Source organism: Ammospiza caudacuta, chromosome 17 (genome assembly GCF_027887145.1).
Source record: "Ammospiza caudacuta isolate bAmmCau1 chromosome 17, bAmmCau1.pri, whole genome shotgun sequence".
Classification (NCBI taxonomy): Eukaryota; Metazoa; Chordata; class Aves; order Passeriformes; family Passerellidae; genus Ammospiza; species Ammospiza caudacuta.
Genome location: NC_080609.1, coordinates 2,987,633 through 3,006,645, shown reverse-complemented (window position 1 = coordinate 3,006,645; position 19,013 = coordinate 2,987,633). Strand labels below are relative to the sequence as shown.

Sequence of the window (19,013 nt, the reverse complement as noted above, 5' to 3'; positions counted from 1 at the left end):
TCCCCAGAGGGCACTGGGGCTGTACTGGGAGGCACTGGGATGTCCCCAGAGGACATTGGGAAGCTCTGGGATGTCCCTGCAGAGGCACTGAGAAGCTTTGGGAGGCACTGGGATGTCACTGGGAGACTGGGGTGGCACTGGGAAGCTCTGGGGATGTACTGAGGTAACACCAGAGGGCACTGGGGGTGTCCCAGGAAGGCTCTGGCAGGCACTGGGTGATCATGGGGGACACTGGGAGGTCCCCAGAGGGCACTGGGGTGGTACTGGGAAGCTCTGGGATGTCACTAGTACATGTGTGGGAGGTACTGGTTGGTACTGGAAGCTCTAGGAGGAACTGGGATGTCCCCAGAGGGCCCTGGGGCTGTACTGGGAAGCTCTGGGAGGCACTGGTACATCCATGGAAGGTACTGGTTGGTACTGGAAGCTTTGGGAGGCGCTGGGATGTCCCTGGGAGACTCTGAGAAGCTCGGGGTGTCCATGGACTGTTCCTGGGGGGCACTGGATCGGTACTGGGGAGCTCTGTGGGAAACTGGGATAGTGCTGGGAAGTTTTGGGATGGACTGGGATGGCTCTGGGAGCACTCAGGCTGTACTGGGAGGCCCTGTGAAGAACTGGGCTGTGCAAGTGACGGGAAGAGACCGGGTTGGGGTCTGAGCTGTAAAACTGGGGGCACCCTGCGACGCTGGGAGCCACTGGGAACCACTGGGACACCGCTAGGTGGCACTGGGACACAACTGGGTACCACTAGGACACCTCTGGGTGGCACTGGGACACCGCTGAGAGGCGCTGGGATGCCGCTGTGAAGCACTGAGACACCGCTGGGTGGCACCGGGGGCCACTGAGACACTTGGGAAAGCACTGGGACACCACTGGTACAATGGATATCACTGGGAACACTGGGACAGCTCCAGGACAGCGCTGGGAGCACTGGGACAGCACTGGCACGGTGGATATCACTGGGAGCACAGGGATCAGAGGGCTAGCTCTGGGATATGTCTGTGATATCTCTGGAAGCACTAAGATATCTCTGGGATCTCTCACTGGGATGTCTCTGGGATCTCTCACTGGGATCTCTCACTGGGATATCTCACTGGGATATCTCACTGGGATATCTCTGGGTTATCTCTGTGATATCTCACCGGGATCTCACCGGGAGCCCTGGGACAGCCCCGGTCTCCCCGCGCTGCAGTTCCCGTCATGGCCGCTCGGTGTCGCTGTGTCCCGGAGCGCTCCCCGTTGCCAGGCGACGGCGGCGGCGCCCGCGCAGGCGCAGTGAGCAGCAGCACCCCCGCCATGGCCGAGGCCGCCATGGCCGCGCGGGTGCCCCCGGACGAGGACGGGGACGAGTGTCTGCCGCAGTACCGGCACCTGCTCAGCCCCGACCTGCTCCAGTGAGTGCCGGCGCCCCGGGGCCCGCGGGGCCGCCTCCCCGGGGCCCGGCTCTCACCGTGCCTCTGTCCCACAGGGGCCAGGTGGCCTTCATCACCGGCGGCGGCTCCGGCATCGGCTTCCGCATCGCCGAGATCTTCATGAGGTGCGGGAGCCCCTGCCCTGGCACCGGCCCCTCCTTCTCTCCTTCTTTCCCCTTCTTCTCTTCCCCACTTTTCCCTTCTTTCCCCTCACTTTCCTTCTTTTCTCTTTTCTCTTTCTCTTTTCTCTTCTCTTTTCTCTTCTCTCTCCCCCGTCCCATCCCTTTCCCCGGGATGTGCAGCCGAGGCCGGCAGAGCCCTCAGGGAGGCTCCGGGCACCGGGCCCTGCCTCTCCCCGTCCCGCGGGCCTGGAGCAGCAGCGATTCCTTCGGGGAGCCCCCGAGCTGATCCCGGGGTGCCGCTGGGGAGCCCGGCCCGTCTCACCTGCCCCTTCCCCGCAGGCACGGCTGCCGCACCGTCATTGCCAGCAGGAACCTGCAGCGGGTGGCCGAGGTGAGTGCGGGCTCACCTGCGAGCCCCCAACATCCTTCTGCTCTCTGCCTGTGGAGCCGGAGCCCTGGGAATAGTGCAGTAGGAGGAATGGCTTCCCAGTGCTTCCCAGTGCTTCCCATTGCCTCCCAGTGCTTCCCATTGCCTCCCATTGCTTCCCAGCCTGCAAGCCCCGGACACTCCAGCAGTGTGGGTGTGGGTTTGGGGCTGCACCCACCCCATCTCCAGCACAGCTCTTTTAACCTGGAACCTGCTTTGTGAGGACTACTCCATGATCATGATGTCTTTTTGTAGGGGAGAGAGGCAGAAATGAGCTGTGGGGGAGGTTTTGTCAGCAGGGCAGAGCCCAGGGTTGGACTGAAAGCTCAGTGTGGAGTAGGAGCAGATGCCAGGGGCTGTGTGGTTTGTGGGTTGCACAGGTGTCCTGTGTTTTGGGGCAGAGGGGACAGTGCAGGTGTGATTGGCTGTCATTTCCCACCCCCTTATGCTCATGTGCCAGAAGAAGCTGGCTCAGCAGGTTTTTAGTCCTCAGGGGCCAGAGTCTTCTGAGGCCACAGAATCTGCAGTCCAGGACTCCAGCTGCTTGTGCAACTGTGTGTTGTTGGGGTTCAGGACCTCTCACAGAGCCCAAAACAGAAGTTGGAGCAGCTCTGGGTGTTGTGTGGAGTTGTTGCTGAGCTCGTGTTTCCCCTGTGCTTAATTTGCTGGGGAAAATCTTACTCTTAATGAGCCATAGGGGTGGCACGTGACAAACCCTGAGCTGCAGAGCTGCTCTGTTTCACAGCCTGACACCTGGCTGCTCTGTCCTTGCCCTTTTGCTCACTGACTCTTTGGATTTAAAGGGCAATTATGCCTGGGCTCATGCCAAAAAAAGCCTTGCTGGGGTCCAACCTTTGTCCTTGCCCTGCAGAGATGTTGCCTGGGCTGTGCTGATCCATGGCAGCCCACGCAGGTACCTGGGCTCAGCCTGCCCAGCGTGCTGGGTTGTTGCAGGAGCTTTCCCTGGCTGCCCCAGGGCTAGCAGGCTGCAGCCAGGCTCTCTCAGGTGGTTTTTTTGTCATTTCAGGCCTCGAAGAAGCTGGTGGCAGCCACAGGGCAGCAGTGCCTGCCCCTGTGCATGGACGTGCGGCAGCCGCAGACCATCGCGGCCGCGGTGGATGAGGCACTGCAGGAGTTCCAGAGGATTGACATCCTCATCAATGGTGAGGCTGCACAGGACACTGCTTTGGCAGCAGTTTGGGCTCTCTGATGCCATGATGGAGTGTGCTCCCCCAAAACTCAGCCCTGCCTAAGGGGTTGGTTCTTGGAGTCCATCAGCAGAGTGCTGGTGCAGCCCCAGAGGATGGGAAAGATCTGGAGCTCTTAGAGTGGGTCCAGAGGCCATGGAGATGCTCTGGAGCCCCTCTGCACTATCCCTCCTACTGCACTATTGCCAGGGCTCCCAGCTGTCTGGGCTCACTGCTGGGCAGGGTGTTTTCCTGGGGGCTCAGAGGAAGCAGAGATCTGTGTGTGCTGCCTGGCCATCCCTGTTTGTCTGGGTGTGGATCATCCCTGCTCCCCTCGTGCTGGCTGTGCTGCTGGGCACCCAGAGCCCCAGTTTATCCCTCAGCAGGGCTGTCTTCATGCATGCAGACATTGTCCCTCACCCTCCCTGTCCCAGAAGGGCCCTGACACCTGTCCCAGCCCTGACTGTCTGTCCCTGTGGTTCAGGTGCTGCAGGGAATTTCCTGTGCCCAGCCAGTGCCCTGTCCTTCAACGCCTTCAAGACTGTGATCGACATCGACACCCTGGGCACCTTCAACACCTCCAAGGTGCTCTTTGAGAAATATTTCCGGGTAAGTGGCACAGGGGGCTCTGAGGAGAGGCTCTGCTAGGCAGGGGTAGTGTCAAACCCCACTGTGCTCCTGGGGAAATCAGGGAAGTGCAAGGACCCGGAGCCTCCCTGTACAGATCCACTCTGTTCCCTTCCAGGGATCCCAGCCCTGAACTGGGGCTCCTCCTGTCCCTTGCCCTGGGGCTTTGTGCTGTTGCAGCACCTTTCCATGCTCTGCCACCTCGAGGAGCTGATCTCCTGCTCTCTTTCCAGCTCTTCCACTTTCCCTTGGCCTTTCCTTCTACCCTGCATGTCCCACCTCTCCTGCTGGCTGCCCCACCCCTGAGATTTATCAGAGCTGCCCCAGTGATGGCTTGGCAGTGCCTGTGGGTGACTGTCCCTCCAAGCCCAGCTCTCCTGTCCCTCAGAGCCCTCTGTGAGTCTTTGTGCTGCTCCCTGCCTCACTCCACATCTCCTTTCCTTCCCCAGGACCACGGCGGGGTCATCGTTAACATCACGGCCACCCTGAGCTACCGAGGGCAGGCCCTGCAGGTGCACGCTGGGGCTGCCAAGGCTGCCATAGGTACCTGCACACACCCTGCTGGGGCTCTGAGCCACAAAAGAAGCCAGTCCTTCCTAAATACTGGCATGGAAGATGCTGTGATGGTGCTCACAGGGGTCTGAGGATGAGGGAAGAGACGAGGATCTGACCCCGTGTTTCAGAAGGCTGATTTATTATTTTATGATATATATTATATTAAAACTATACTAAAAGAATAGAAGAAAGGATTTCCTCAGAAGGCTGGCTAAGAATAGAATAGAGAAGGAATGATAACAAAGGCTTGTGGCTCGGACAGAGAGCCCGAGCCAGCTGAGCTGTGATTGGCCATTAATTACAAACATCCAACATGGCCCAATCACAGATGCACCTGTTGCATTCCACAGCAGCAGATAATCAATGTTTACATTTTGTTCCTGAGGCCTCTCAGCTTCTCAGAAGGAAAAATCCTAAGGGAAGGATTTTCCATAAAAGATGTCTGCGACAAGAAACCTTGGGGAGGGGCAGTGGGGGTGAATAGGTGTGGGTGCTGCATGCCTGGGTTTGGGATGAGGCTCTTCTCCCCTCCAGGGCTCTTTGCTCTCAGCCAGACTGTTCTGTGGCATTTTTCCCCCCCTCCCAAGAAGTTTCTGGCGTGGCTTGGCTCTGTTTCTCAGTGCTGTTGCAATCCCTCCCCAGATGCCATGACCCGTCACCTTGCCGTGGAGTGGGGGCCCAACAACATCCGTGTGAACAGCCTGGCCCCCGGCCCCATCACGGGCACCGAGGGCTTCCGACGCCTGGGTGAGGCACCTGGGCTCCCAGCCCTGCCCTGGCACTGCCCTGCTGGGAGGGGACTGGGGGTGGGACTGGGAGGGACCCACAGTGCCACACAGCTCATGGGGATTGCTGCTGGGCTGTGCCTTGGCTGGCACAGCTCTGTGGGAACAGCCCTTCCCACATCCCTAGTACCTCCCAGGGCACTGCTTTGGCAGCAGTTTGGGCTCCCTGATGCCATGATGGAATGTGCTCCCCCAAAACTCTGCCCTGCCTGAGGGGTTGGCTCTTGTAGTCCATCAGCAGAGTGCTGGTGCAGCCCCAGAGGGTGGGAAAGACCTGGAACTCTTAGAGTAGGTCCAGAGGCCATGGAGATGCTCCAAGGGTTAGAGGTGCTCTGCTCTGGGGCCATGGAGACCTCAGAATCTCTTCCAGAGCCTAAAGGGGCTCCAGGAGAGTTGCAGAGGGACTGGGGACAAGGGATGGAGGGACAGGACACAGGGAATGGCTCCCACTGCCAGAGGGCAGGGATGGATGGGATATTGGGAGTTGGGAATTGTTCCCTGTGAGGGTGGGCAGGCCCTGGCACAGGGTGCCCAGAGCAGCTGTGGCTGCCCCTGCATCCCTGGCAGTGCCCAAGGCCAGGCTGGGCAGGGCTGGGAGCAGCCTGGGACAGTGGGAGGTGTCCCTGCCATGGCAGGGGAGGAGGAGAAGGAGAGATCCCTCCCAGCCCAACCATTCCTTGGTTCTAAAGCTTTCTGAGGTCCTTGAGCTCTCTGGGTCAGTACAAAATCCCTGCTGGGCTTGGTGATTTATTTAAACCTTCCTCATTTAAATCTTCCCGGGTTTTTATCCCAGGGCTGTGCCAGGATCTCACCCCAGTTCCCTGGAGCACTCAGCCATCCCCACGGGCAGTGCTGCAGTGCCTGGCCAGCCATGGCGGTGGACAATCCTCCCATGGTCCAAACTGACTTTTTCCTGCTCCTTTTAGGTGGGAAATTTGCAGAGAAGTCCAACCAGTTTTCGGCGATCCCGCTGCAGCGCGCGGGGAACAAGACGGAGATCGCGCACAGCGCGCTGTACCTGGCCAGCCCCCTCTCGTCCTACGTCACCGGCACCACCCTGGTCGTGGACGGGGGCAGCTGGCTCACCTCCCCCAACAGCTTCTCTGCCTTGCTGGGTATTGCCTCCTCCTCTGCTAAACTCTAGGTGACTGCATTTCCCCCTCGTGGGATTGGAGCAGGGCTCCTCAGGGAATCCCTGCTGTTCCCTGGGGCACGGGGGCTGTGAGGAGAGGCTGAGGGAGCTGGGAAGGGGCTCAGCCTGGAGAAAAGGAGGCTCAGGGGGGACCTTGTGGCTCTGCACAGCTCCTGACAGGAGGGGACAGCTGAGTGGTTTGGACTCTGATCCCAGGGAACAGGGACAGGACAAGGGGAAACAGCCTCAAGCTGTCCCAGGGGAGGTGTAGGTTGGGTGTTAAGAGAAAATTTCTTCATGGAAGGGGTGGACAGGTGATGTAATGGTCTCCTTGAGCCAGGTCTTATAAGCTCTTGGAGATCTATACCTCAGGTGGCATAAAATCAGCAGGATGGCTTCTGTGGTAGTGTCAGAAACAAAAAAGTTTTAAGAAAAGGCAAAATAACAAAACTCTTTACAGAGAAAAACCCAGCCAGGTGCAAGAGGTTCTTGCTCCTGGTAACACACCTCACAAAAGCCATTAGTTCCTTTGTTGTCTCATTTTTCTAGTAAATTGCTCAGGGGGTACTTTTTGGCTTCTATCCAATTGGCTATCCTTCAGTTTGAGGTGAAGTCCCCAAGTCTGTGAGGTGTCCTTTTACCTGATCCAGGAGAGAAACTTTTGGCCTTTTTTCCTTTCTAAGGACACAAAGGATAATTTTGTCACTTGGTCAACAGGGGGCACATTCCTACAGTCAGGCACTGGCACAGCTGCCCAGGGCGGTGGGGGAGTCCCCATCCCTGCAGGGATTTAAAAACCGTGTGGATGTGGCACTTGGGGACATGTTTTAGTGGTGGCCTTGGCAGTGCTGGGGGAACAGTTGGATTTAATGGTCTTAGAGGGCTTTTCCAACTTAAATGATGATTCTTAACCACGATTCTCCTGGGGCGCGGCTGCTGGAGCAGTGGGTACAGTGTCCTCATGGCCAGTTCTAGGGATGACTTGGGATGAGCAGAACCTGCTGGATTTTTCCTTTGAGCCTGGCTTGTGATGTGGTGTCTTGTGGACACTTGTCCAGACACCTCTGAGATTCCCCTAGAGAAACCTGATGCCCATTTTCTGTGCCCCAGCAGCAGGATTGAGCACAAAGAGTCCCCAGAGCCTCTTCCTTCCATGGATTCCTGCAGCCTGGCAGGGAAGGGGTGTCCTGCCTTCCTCCTGGGAGCCTCCCTGAGCTGGCAGGCCCCAGCAGGGCTCTGTCCCCACCTCCACCCTCTCTTGCAGATGTCTGGGCTGCAGGAGCAAACCAACCCCACTGATGGACAGCCTGGGACTGACTGACAGAGAGACAGATGTGACCTGGGACACCGTGTGGGGACATCTCCCAGAGCCAGTGCCGACAGCCACAGCCTCTGGTGACACTGCCAGTCCTGTGTCTGCCTGGGGGACACAGCTCTGGGGTGCTGGGTGGGGACCAAGCCCACCCTGTGCCATTGCTGCCCTCTGAGCTGCTGTGGCTGTGACACAGAGACAGCTTGGAGGGCTCAGATGGTCACTGGCCCTTTGTGGTTCCCTCCAAGCTGCTCCTGTGGCCTTTGCCAAGCCCCAGGCAGTGCCACCCGTGGGTACCCATCCTCTTCCTCCCCTATCTTAGCCTGAGCACTGCACAGGAGCCCCAGCAGCAGCAGCAGCAGCAGCTCCTTTTTGGGAGGGGGATCGCTCAGCCTGCCTGGGGTCGGGGTCACCCAGTGTGGGGGGCTCAGTTCTGCCTTGGCAACTCCTGGGAGGGGAAACCCTGGCAGGGGGAGGTGGCTGTGTCCCCTGAGGGGTCCTGGCTGGGACAGTGGTCCTGGGATGCAGCTGGGAGCAGAGGCGGTGTGAGGGTAGATGCCCCAGGCCCAGCTGTGCACTATGTGTCCAGTGGTCTGTCCACAGCCATCTGTCTGTCACACTGTGTCCTGCCAGGCACTCAGGCTGAGACCAAGCAAAGGGCTAGAGCTGGAATGCAATCCTTTCCTCCTGCTGGGCTGCAGGATGGCACTGCTGGAGCCAGCCCTGTCCCTGGTGCCCTGGGGGCGCACACTGCTCGTGTGCACCCTTCTGCTGCTGCTGCTGGTAGTTTTTAGACTCACCCTGGATTCACTGAAGCTTGTTCTCCCACTTAATTGTATTTCCTATTTGATTGTAGACTTGCCAGGTTTTACTCCTGCCTCCAGGCCACAAATAAAGAACTTGCCCCCTGGAGCAGTGATGCCTCTCTGTGCTGCACGAGCACCGGTGCCTTGCCCAGCTCACTGCTCCAAACTGGGCACTAAGGGAGGGGAAGAGCCACTGCTCCCACTGCCAGGGCCTTGTGTGGCTCCGGTCCTGGGCTCTGTGGTGCCCAAGGCTCCAGGCCAGGGGCTTGGGGACCTGCCAGCTGCTCAGCCCCTGCTCTGGGAAGGTGGTTCCAGCAGCAGAGGTGCTGAGGGCTTTGGTGAGAGGCTCAGCCCTTCAGGGGGATGGGGATGCAGTGCTTGGGCTGGGATCTGGCATCTGGGTGCATCCTTTGCCTGGGCTCTGGGGATTTGGCTGCAGTATTGCTCTTGCTGGATCCCAGGATGTGTTTTCTCCTGGAGAAGGTGCTTGTGTGGTGTGTGCTGGCCCTCCTGCCCAGCTGCAGCCTCATCTCTGACCTGCAGCCCCGCTCTGGGAGGCTCCATGGATTTCACTGTTCCACCATCACCAGGTGACTTGGGCACTGTCAGGGCTGTCCTGGCTCCGTGGCCACCCCAGGAGGAGGGAGCTGAGTTTGGCCACGTGTCCCCAGCACCAGGGCAAGGACAGAGCTCTGGGCCCAGCCTGGAGCTGCAGGAGCCCATGCAGGGCTGCAGAGCTGCCTCAAAGCATTGGGCTGTCACCTCCATCCCTGTTCTGGGACCTCACTCCCTGCCAGCCCCATGCAGGGCTGTCACCTCCTGCCCTGCAGGCACCTCCAGCCCCATCCATGCAGGAACCCACAGCCTGAGCTGTCTGGGAACTGGGAATCGTGTTGCCCAGGGGATTTTGCAGGGGGTGCCTGAGGCTTCCCCCCGTGGGACAGAGCCAGGAGCCCCCTCCTGCCCTGCTCACCTTTAGGAATGGCTGTGCTGAGGAAGAGGATTTGGAGTGGGGGCTCCCATCCTTCCAGCACTGGGCTGAAGGACAGGGGTGACATCCTCCCTGGGGATGCTGCTGAGCTCTGGCTCTCGGGGCTAAGTGTGCTCAGGGACACATGGTGGCCCAACCAGGCTGCTCCTGAGATGTCACACACAGCCATGGCCTGGGCAGGGTCACTGGGGCCAGGGATGCTCTTGCTCATCAAGTTTGCTGCTAATTATACCCAGGGGCTGTAATTCCACCTGCTGGGGCAGCTCAGGGCTGTGTTAGCAGGGCCATCCCGGTGCTCCAGCAGAAACTGCAGCTGCCCGGAGCCTGCAGGCTGTGAGCCCTAAGCACGGGCATTAATTAATGAATTAACCCATTGAGGGTCCCAGGGGTGTCCTGGTGCTCGGTTCCCCCCTGGAGCAGCTCAGGCATCCCGGGGCACACAGTGCTGCCCCACTGGAGTTGGGGGTCCTGGAGCACGGCTCATCTCCCCGGGGGGATTTGGGGCTCACACCTGGAGCAGCTGGGCAGTCCTGTTGCACAGATCCCCTCACAGGGGTTTGAGGTCCCAGAGCATGGTTTGGTTTAGGGTCCCAGAGCACGGTTTGGGTTTGAGTTTGGGGTCCTGGAGGGCGGTTTGGGGTCCTGGAGGGCAGTTTGGGTTTGGGGTCCGGGCACGGTTTGGGGTCTTGGAGCGCAGTTTGGGTTTTGGGTCCCGTAGCACGGTTTGTATTTGGGGTTGGGGTTCCAGAGAGTGGTTTGGTTTAGGGTCCTGGAGCACAGTTTGGGGTTGGGGTTCTGGAGCGTGGTTTGGGGTCCCAGAGCGCAGTTTGGGTTTTGGGCCCCGGAGCACGGTTTGGGGTCCCGGAGCACGGTTTGAGTTTGAGGTTTGGGGTCCCAGAGCATGGTTTGGGGTTCGGGGTCCCAGAGTGCGGTTTGGGTTTGTCTTTGGGGTCCCGGAGCACGGTTTGAGTTTGAGGTTTGGGGGCCCGGGCACGGTTTCCCAGCCGGGCAATTTGGGGTCCCCATTCACGGTGCCCCCCCCCCGGTCCCACGTGCTCGCGCTCCCCTGGCCCCGCCCCTCTCCGCCGGCCCCGCCCCCGTCGCGCGCGAGCCGGGCAGGGGGCGTGGTCTCGGCACGGGCTCGCGCCGCGGAGGGGCGGGGCCAACCGGACGGGCAGGCGAGTGACGTCACCGCCCCGGCTACTGCGGCGGCGGCCGGGCTGGAGCTGCCGCTTGTCCGCGGGCGGCCCCGGAGCGGCGGCGAGGGCGGGCGGGCCGCGGGGCTGTTCCTCGGTGCCGCCGCCGCCTCCCCTAATCCCCGGTCCCGGGCAGGACCCGCGGCCCCGGCTCTCGGAGTCGCCGCTCCCCGAGCAGGGCGGGACCGGCGGGGCCGCCCCCGGTGTCGGCGGGCGGGGCCGGCGTTCCTCGCACAAAGCCGTGAGTGCCGCGGAGACCGCACCGGTACCGGCACCGCCCCGATGTGAGCGGGGCATGGCCGCGGGGCATGGCCCGGGGCGGGCGGCGGCGGGCGCGGAGCGCCGGCGGTGAAGATGGAGCCGCGTCCGCCTGGGACCGAGCCCCCGCTGCCCCGGGGGCCGGGACCGGGGCCCGAGCCAGAGCTGGAACCAGGACCGGAGCTGGACCTGGAACCGGAGCTGGAACCAGAACCGGTTCCAGTGCTGGACCTAGAACCCGAGCTGGACCTGGAACCGGAGCCGGACCTGGACTTGCAACGGGAACCGGAGCCAGAGCTGGACCTGTACTCGGAGCCGGAGCTGGAACCAGAACCGGACCCGGAGCTGGAACGGGAGGCAGATCTGAGCCCGGAGCCCGAGCTGGACCTGGAGCCGGAGCTGGAACAGGAGGCAGAGCTGGGCCCGGAGCTGGATCTGGACCTCTGGGCCCTTGATGCCGCCGCTGCCGGCGCGGGGCCGGCGCCCTGGTGCCCGGGGCAGGCCGGGGACAGCCCGGGCCCGGAGGGCTCCGCCGAGCCCCCGCCCGAGGAGGAGCCGCGCCTCCGGCCGGTCTTCGACGCCCTGGACCGCGACGGCGATGGCTTCGTGCGTGTGGAGGAGTTCGTGCAGTTCGCCACGGCCTACGGCGCCGAGCAGGTGAGCACCGGGCACCTGTCCACCGTGGGCACCGGGGGGCGGCACCGCTTGGCGCCCGGTGGCCCCGCCGCCCCAGGGTGAGGGTGATGGTGATGGTGGCTTCTGTCCGGGCTGCGGCCCTTGCAGAGCTCAGTGTCCCCAAGGACAGCGCTGGCATCGCCCGGGTGAAGGGCACGCCGGCCCGAGCGGCCCCCGCTGCGCCCGGGAGGAGCCGGAGCCGCCGGCAGCCCGCGGCTCTTTGTTCTCCATCGCTGCCGCCCCGGGGCTCGCCTGGGCATGGGCACATCCCGGGGCTATCCCGGGGCTGCTCCGTGCCGCCCTTGCTGACCGTGCTCACCCCACAACGGGAGCAGCCCTGCCCTGGCAGCGCCTTGGAGCGAGGGATCCTTCAGGGCCTCTCCAGCCCAGGCCGTTCCCTGGCTCCCTGCTCGCTTGTCGGGCTCTGACAGCCTCAATGTGCATTTTCCCTTTTCTGCTGCCCTGTGCCCTGGCCAGCCGCTGTTCCCCTGCCGCAGATGACAGCGATGTAATCTGAAGCTGCCTGGGCTGACCCAAAATGGAGCAAGCTCCGGCAGCGCTCACCGGGGCACGGAGATGGATCTGTTGGTGTTTCGTGCATTGGCCTGGGCTGGCATCGCTACCAGGAAAAGAAGATTTTGGTTTTTTTAAGGAACGCAGGTATTGCTGTGAAGTTTCCCTGTGCCTGCCCAGGTCCGCTCTCGTTCTCCATCCCTGGCTGCTGCGCGGGTATTTAAGTGCCATGACAAAGCAAATCATGTGTGAAGGAGGCTTTCGGTGGAGGAGGGCTTTTTATCCCTGTCCTCCTGCTAGAAACACCTCTCAAAGATAAAACAAAGGCGTTTATTTCAGAAAAACAGCCCTGCAGAGTGGAGGCAGGGAACTTCTTTGTGTTGCTGAGGGGGCACTCTGTGTGCAGGGGGTCTCAAGGTGTGAGCTCAGGTACCTCTACCTGTGCCAGCAGAGAGGTTTTATTCCTAAATCCTCTCTTCTGCCCTGTCCTGTGTGGGCCAGGCTCCCTGTGCCACCGTGCCAGGCTCCCTGTGCCATCACCATGTCCCACTGCTGTCCCCAGCAGAGGAGGCAGCAGCAGACAGTCCGTGGAGGCTCCTGCACACGGTGCCACCTCCCCGGGGACTGTGTCCCTTCGTGTGTGTCCCTTGGCAGGAGCAGCCCAAGGACGTGGGAAATGGGGACAGGAGGTGGCAGGGACGTGGCAGGTGGCTCTGGGGGTGCAGCTCAGCCCAGCAGTGCCCGGTGCCAGCGTGGGGATGGGGCCAGAGCTCCAGAGGGGTCTCACTGAGCCTGGAAAACACCTCAGGGCATGGCTTAGGAGGGGCTGTGGGCTGCTAAGGTCACCCCAAAGCTCAGGGGGTGTCCCCAGAGGGTTTGTGCCATTGGATGGTGTCCGTCCACATGGATCTGGGTGGGAAGGGGCTCTCTGCAGCTCCCTGTTCCCTCCTGCTGAGCACAGCCTGTGCTGCCCTAAATGATGCTTTGCAAAGCCATTTCTCTTCAGCAGGAGGCTGGCACGGGCAGCTCCTGGCACAGCTGGGCCTGGGCACCTTGGGGACGTTGGTGTGGCAGTGCCTGGGCACTGCAGGGGACTGGCACAGGAGGAAAGGGGGTGCCTGTGTGTGCAGGAGGTCACACTTGGTGTGAGTCTGCAGCTTGGAAAGGAGCAGGGCACGCTGAGGGAGGAGGAGAAGGGGTTGGTCATTGTGTCTGTAAGCTCCCAGCAGATCAAATTTGTCCCTCTGTGATTACCCAGGCAGCCATCACACCCTGACCCCTCTCTCACAGCACCCCAGGCATGGTTGTGGCACAACCTTTATTTACACCTTCAGGGTTCCTTTTAGTCCCACAAGAACCACTGAGTCCAGCTCCTGGCCCTGCACAGACCCCCAACAATCCCACCCTGGGCACTGCCCAAGCTCTCCTGGAGCTCTGGCAGCCGCGGGGCTGTGCCCATTCCCTGGGGAGCCTGGGCAGTGCCAGCACCCTCTGGGGATGAACCTTTCCTGAGATCCACCCTGAGCCCCCTGATGTGTGGAGTAATGAAGGGAGGAGCTCTGAAGGAGTTCCTTGACCTATTTTTTGTGAAGCAGCTGAACTTGGGCCCAAAGTGGGGCTTGTGGAAAATGGAGGTCCAGCTCAGGTGGGAGTTAAAGGGCAGGAACATCCCCAGTGGGTAAAACAGTGGTCAGGGGATTAAATGGGACCCTGAAGGTGTAAATAAAGGTTGTGCCACAACCATGACTTGAGAGGGGTCGGGGTGTGGTGGCTGCCTGGCTAATCACAGAGGGCAGCTCATGAGGAACAAATTCCAGCCCCTTGCTGGAGGTGCCTCCTTCCCTTTCTCCTGCCCTCCTGCCTGCTGCCCACAGGGCTAAACTGGAGCAGGACCAGCAGCTGATCCCCGAGGCTGGGGAGGGCTGCAGGAGAGGCTCTGTGTGTGTGTGCCCTCATGGATGAGGAGCTGGAGAGCAGCAAGTGTTGTCTTTAGCGCTCAGTCGAACACCAGAGGCATTCACGGGCTGCTGAGTGAGCACTGTCAGCTCGTTTGGCTGCAACAATTATTAGCTAAATGTCAAAGGGAAGGCACCAGCTGGCGTTTATTCCATAAGCACCGTGGGATTGAGGGTTTCTGCTCGGGTGAATTGGGTGGCTTTCTCTCCATGGGGATCAAAAATGGGATTGGGATGGGGTTTTGCTTAAGCAGCTTGTGGTGTTGGAGGGCTCTGTGGGAGAGCTCTGTGGCAGTGCTGCTGGCATGGGGAAGAGATCAGGGCAGAGATAAAGGCAGTTTGTTTTGATCTGCAGAGATAACAGCTGATAGGGATTGAGATCTTGGCAGTACCTTCATCTCCCAAGGGTGATGGGAGGGTGGTGTGGGGGTGACACCTGAGCCAGGGGAAGGGACAGCCTTGGGCTGGTCCCCCCACAGCCTCTCCCATGAGGGTGTGTGTCCAACACAGATTTGCTCCCATGGACTTCTGATATGCTCCATGGATTTACAAACAAGAAAGGTCTTGAGGACAACTTAACTTTCCTTGAGAACCACTTGATTTTTCATCCAAACCCCCTGGACTGCTCCCAAACCACCTGGGAGGCAGCTGCCAGGGGTGCTGTGTTGTTATTGTCTCCTTCCTCCCCCTTTTCCCTGCGTTTCTCTGAGATCTGCTGCTCCCTGGAGCCACTGGCTGGGACAGAAGGATGGAGGAAGGTTGGCTTAAACAGCGAGCAGGGAGCTGGGGACACACTTGATGTCACTTTTGTGTCACCTTGTAAAGCAGGAGGGGTTGTGTCCTGCAATTCTGGGGGTTGCACAGAACCTAAAGCCATTGTGCCACCACTTTTGGTTTAAGTTTTTATTCCAAAATTAAATTTTCCTGTAGCCCTGCATTGTGTTTGGCTAGCTGGGGTGACAGAGCCCAAGGCTCTTCTGCCTGGATTCATTTCCAGCAGGCTCAGAGGAGAATGGATTGTTTGTGAGGCTGAGGACAAGCGTCCTGCTGGCACCTTGGGTTGTTTTTCCTTTTCTGTTTTGATCTAACAGACAATTGGAGAAGGAAAAGCCTCTTGCACCACATGATCTCACTGCCTTGGCTCAATTAAGAGAAATCCCAGAGTTTGTCTCACTCACTTCCAGAGGCTCCTGTTCCAAGGGATCTTCAGCCTTTTTTTTTCTCCCGTGGATGATCAGTTTGAGCTTCATTCCAGTGTGATTTATTCTGCTTTCTTTAACATTTCCATCCCTCAACACCTGTCCTGCCACCACATCAGCTCATCCTCAGCTGAGCTCTCCATATTCAGCTATTAACTTTCCCTCTGGGGATGGTTCCTGAGGGCTTTTATCAGTTTTTTTTTTGTACTTTTCTCAGCCTTTTGGAATGGGGTGCCCAGTCTGAGCTGAGAGCTGCAGAACAAATCCCATTTTGGGGCTGGCAGGGATCACTCCAGCCAGCAGCTGCGAAGAATCCTGCGCTTGGTTTTTATTTTTTGAATAAAACAATCTGAAAAGCTGGCAGTTATTTCCTGTAATGAGGTCTGGACAGTGTCAAACTGCATTGCAAACCCTTTTAGAGGTTCCCCCTGTGGTGATGCCACTGCTGTTCCTGCTCCCCTCTGATGGATCCCTTGGGAATTGGGTGCTGCATCCAGGGTTTCCTCCTTCCATCTCCCTGCCCTTGCTGGCCTGGCAGCTGATTTGGGATCTCCTCCCTCATCCCCTTGGTTTTCTCCCACTTCCCTGTGAAATATAATGATCTGTCACGAGGAAACCCCTTTTTTGTTTTTTATTTTTCCATTTTCTCGTGGTTCCTACCCAGTTTGAGCAGAGGAAATGCTGCTTTTATGAAGAGATTTCTAAAATTACCTCTCATGCTTTCACAGGCCAGTGAGGCTTTAATTGCCTCCAACTGTGCTGCTGCTGCTGCTGCACCTTGCAGAGGCTTTAATTGCTGTTTAACTCCATGGAATACCCTGGCCTGGAAGGAGCAGCATTCCAGCTCCTGGGATTTGGTTCCTGCTGTGGGATGGCACTGGGGGATGCTCTGGCTGTGCAGGAGGTGCCTGTGGACACCCCTGTGTGCTTTGGAACAGCAACAAATCTGCAATATTTTGCTTGCTTTGACCAAGGGCCCAGTTTTTTCCCCTCCCCAAAGAAAATCATGGCAGGGAATTTGTGGGTTTGGGGAGATTGGGTGGGAGCCTTTTCCTCTCCTCCTCCCTCCTCTCCTCCCTCTTCAAAGGGCTTTTACCACCATCAATAAATAACAGGTCTGTGTGCTCCAGGAGCTGCAAGACAGGAGTTTTTCTTTCTCCCTCAGAGAGGAAAAGGCTTCCAAGCCAACATATTTTGTGTAATTTTGGGCGAGGTGGTGGCTGCTTTGCAAATTCCATTTTCAGCTCGCTTGATTCACTTATAAATATCCCCAAAGCCTCCAAGGAGGAGATGATTCCTGTGCTGCTCCTGGTTTTTTTAGCTGCTCCTGCCTGGGTTTGGCTTTAAGCTGCTGGGAGTGGTGGGGAGGGCTGGGTGCAGATCAGAGCTGGGCAGAGCTCTGGTGCTGTGTTTGTGGCTGGGATCAGATGGAGGGATGGAGCTGTGAATGCTCAAAGGCTGGGTTTGTCTCTGTGGGCTGGCAGGAGGGTGCTGCTGGTAATTTTATCCCAGCTCCCAGTTTATTAAATCAACCTTTTCATTCTGCCTGGCTCCTGCAGGTTGAGAGTGCAGTGAATGTGGATTTTTGGGAGAGGGACTGGAGACAAGGGATGGAGGGACAGGACACAGGGAATGGCTCCCACTGCCAGAGGGCAGGGATGGATGGGATATTGGGAATTGGGAATTGCTCCCTGGCAGGGTGGGCAGGCCCTGGATCCCTGGCAGTGCCCAAGGAGAGATTGGAGCAGCCTGGGACAGTGGGAGGTCCCTGCCATGGCATGGATGTGGAACTGGATGGGATTTAGGGTCTCTTCCAACCCCAGCCATGCTGTGATTTGTTTTGATCAAGGTTGGTTGTGTTCATTCCTGCAAGTAAAGAAGCCCTGGTTACCCAGGGGAAGGAGAAGGATCAGCCCCAGCTGTGCAGAGCTGCCTGTGCTGTGCCTGAGGGAGCAGCCTGGGGCTCCCAGGGTGGGCATTGCCCCAGCAGCAGCCAAGGAACCATCTGGGGTTTTCAGGGATGGGCTGCAAAGACCTTAAGCCCTGCCCAGCCCATCCCACCCCACTCCCTGCCATGTCCAGGAACACCTTCCACCATGCCAGGCTGCTCCAAACCCCATCAAACCTGGCACTGCCAGGGATGCAGGGGCAGCCCCAGCTGCTCTGGGCACCCTGTGCCAGGGCCTGCCCACCCTGCCAGGGCAGAATCTCCCTGCAATATCCAATGTAAATCTCTCTGTTCAAACCCATTCCCCCTTGTCCTGTCACTGTCTGCCTGTGTGAAATTCCTTCTCCCTCTTCTTTATAACCTCTGTAAATACTGAGAGAGGAGAGGAGGATTCACAAGAAGGTTCCTCCCAGGAGCAGAGTATTTCCTGAGGCTGTGATTGATTAAAATTGGATTGGGGTCACCATAATTAACTGGGATATGATAGTGCACCACAAGACAGGGCTCATTTGGAGCTGCTCTTGCCCACAGAGCCCTCTCCCAAAGCATTCCCAGGCTGCTGATAGCATTATGTAACTCAGCCCAGACAATAATTGATAATCATTACCATTGCCCACAGAATTCCTCTGCACTTTATTCCTGTTTGACTTTCGTTTGCTGCTCATTGTCAGAGGAATGATCTGCTTGGAACCCAGGGGCCTTTTTTTTTTTTTTCTTCCCTAATTCCTGGCTTTGGAATTTTACAAAACAAATTAATTCCCTTTAACCTCTGCTGCTGGGCCACCCTCAGCATCCCCTCTGCCATGGCACCAATGTTTTTCCTAGGAGTGGAGCCTGAACAGCAATGAACCAACATTGTTCCAGCTCTGGGAGTCTGCTGGCAGTGAGGCATGGCTTGCTTCTCCCTGTTCCTCATGCCTGGCTCCATCTTTCCATCATTCCTGTGTGGGTTCCTGGCCCTGTGAGCCCTGGGGGAGCAGTGGGAGCCCTTCCCTCTGTGTGGTTCTGTGAGTTCAGGCACCTGTGGAGAATGGAGGTACAAAGCTGCCAGACTGGTTCTGCTGGGCTGGCACTCAGGGAGGCTCTGGGGAGCTCTGGGATCCATCTCTGCTCCATCACTGCCAGGGCCACCCCTGAAAGGCGTCCCCAGTGCCACAGCCACATCTTTGTGACCTCTTCAGGGATGGGAACCCCTCATTGCTCTGGGCACCCTGTGCCAGGGCCTGCCCACCCTCACAGGGAACAATTCCCAATTCCCAATATCCCATCCATCCCTGCCCTCTGGCAGTGGGAGCCATTCCCTGTGTCCTGTCCCTCCATCCCTTGTCCCCAGTCCCTCTGCAGCTCTCCTGGAGCCCCTTCAGGCCCTGGCAGGGGCTCTGAGGTGTCCCTGGAGCTTCTCCTCTCCAGGTGAGCACCCCCAGCTCTGCCAGCCTGGCTCCAGAGCAGAGGGGCTCCAGCCCTGGAGCAGCTCCATGGGCTCCTCTGGAATGACTGCAGCTCCATGTCCTTATGCTGGAGGCCTTGGATGTGCTGGTGTCACATCAGAGACAGCTCCAGGCTGAAAGAGAGCTCTGTATCCACAGGGGTGTCCCAGATCACATCAGTGGTACCTGGCAGGAACCTTGTTCTGGGATCCCAAAATTCCAAGGCCAAGGAGCAGCCCTGAAGGTGCCATGGAGCCATGGCAGTGCCAGCCTGGGCTCCCTGCACGGCTCACAGCTCCAGGAATGGTCTCCTCTCCCAAATTTTGGGTTCTGATGAGGCTCCCATTCCCTGCAGAGCTTTTGCTGGAGCTGGTGTGGGGCAGAGTAAATTATTAATGGTGCTGTGGGTTGTGGGAGAGGGAGGAGGAGGGGACATGGCCAAGGAGAGCCATGGGGACAATTCCTGCCAAAGTGCCACTGGTGCTGAGC

At 58.8% G+C, this 19,013-nt stretch overlaps 2 protein-coding genes across 4 annotated transcripts in view; both read left to right on the top strand.

Moving 5' to 3' along the window:
• Nucleotides 1-1,284: 1,284 nt before the first annotated feature.
• Nucleotides 1,285-8,471, top strand: DECR2 (2,4-dienoyl-CoA reductase 2). 2 transcript variants are annotated; one of them, XM_058816127.1, is made up of 9 exons: nucleotides 1,285-1,391; nucleotides 1,466-1,534; nucleotides 1,871-1,922; nucleotides 2,986-3,121; nucleotides 3,630-3,754; nucleotides 4,222-4,315; nucleotides 4,970-5,074; nucleotides 6,039-6,227; nucleotides 7,509-8,471. In XM_058816127.1, the coding sequence occupies exons 1-9, from the start codon at nucleotides 1,294-1,296 to the stop codon at nucleotides 7,541-7,543; spliced, it is 903 nt and encodes a 300-aa protein (XP_058672110.1). In that variant the 5' UTR covers nucleotides 1,285-1,293; the 3' UTR covers nucleotides 7,544-8,471. The 2 variants fall into 2 exon arrangements, with proteins under 2 accessions (XP_058672110.1, XP_058672111.1); XM_058816128.1 differs by having other exon boundaries at nucleotides 6,039-6,256.
• Nucleotides 8,472-10,802: 2,331 nt separating this feature from the next.
• RAB11FIP3 (RAB11 family interacting protein 3) overlaps nucleotides 10,803-19,013 on the top strand; it is an 80,800-nt gene continuing 72,589 nt past the window's right edge. For both annotated transcript variants that reach the window (XM_058816109.1, XM_058816108.1), the window contains exon 1: nucleotides 10,803-11,464. In XM_058816109.1, coding sequence (XP_058672092.1) covers nucleotides 10,904-11,464 — 561 coding nt within the window. In that variant the 5' untranslated portion in view covers nucleotides 10,803-10,903. The remainder of the gene's footprint in view (nucleotides 11,465-19,013) is intronic.

Bases quoted from the DNA above. Each gene is read 5' to 3' on its own strand.
- DECR2 (XM_058816127.1), top strand. From the start codon at position 1,294: ATGGCCGAGGCCGCCATGGCCGCGCGGGTGCCCCCGGACGAGGACGGG. The intron at 1,923-2,985 runs GTGAGTGCGGGC...TTGTCATTTCAG, and splicing joins ACCTGCAGCGGGTGGCCGAG to GCCTCGAAGAAGCTGGTGGC. The intron at 3,755-4,221 runs GTAAGTGGCACA...TTCCTTCCCCAG, and splicing joins TCTTTGAGAAATATTTCCGG to GACCACGGCGGGGTCATCGT.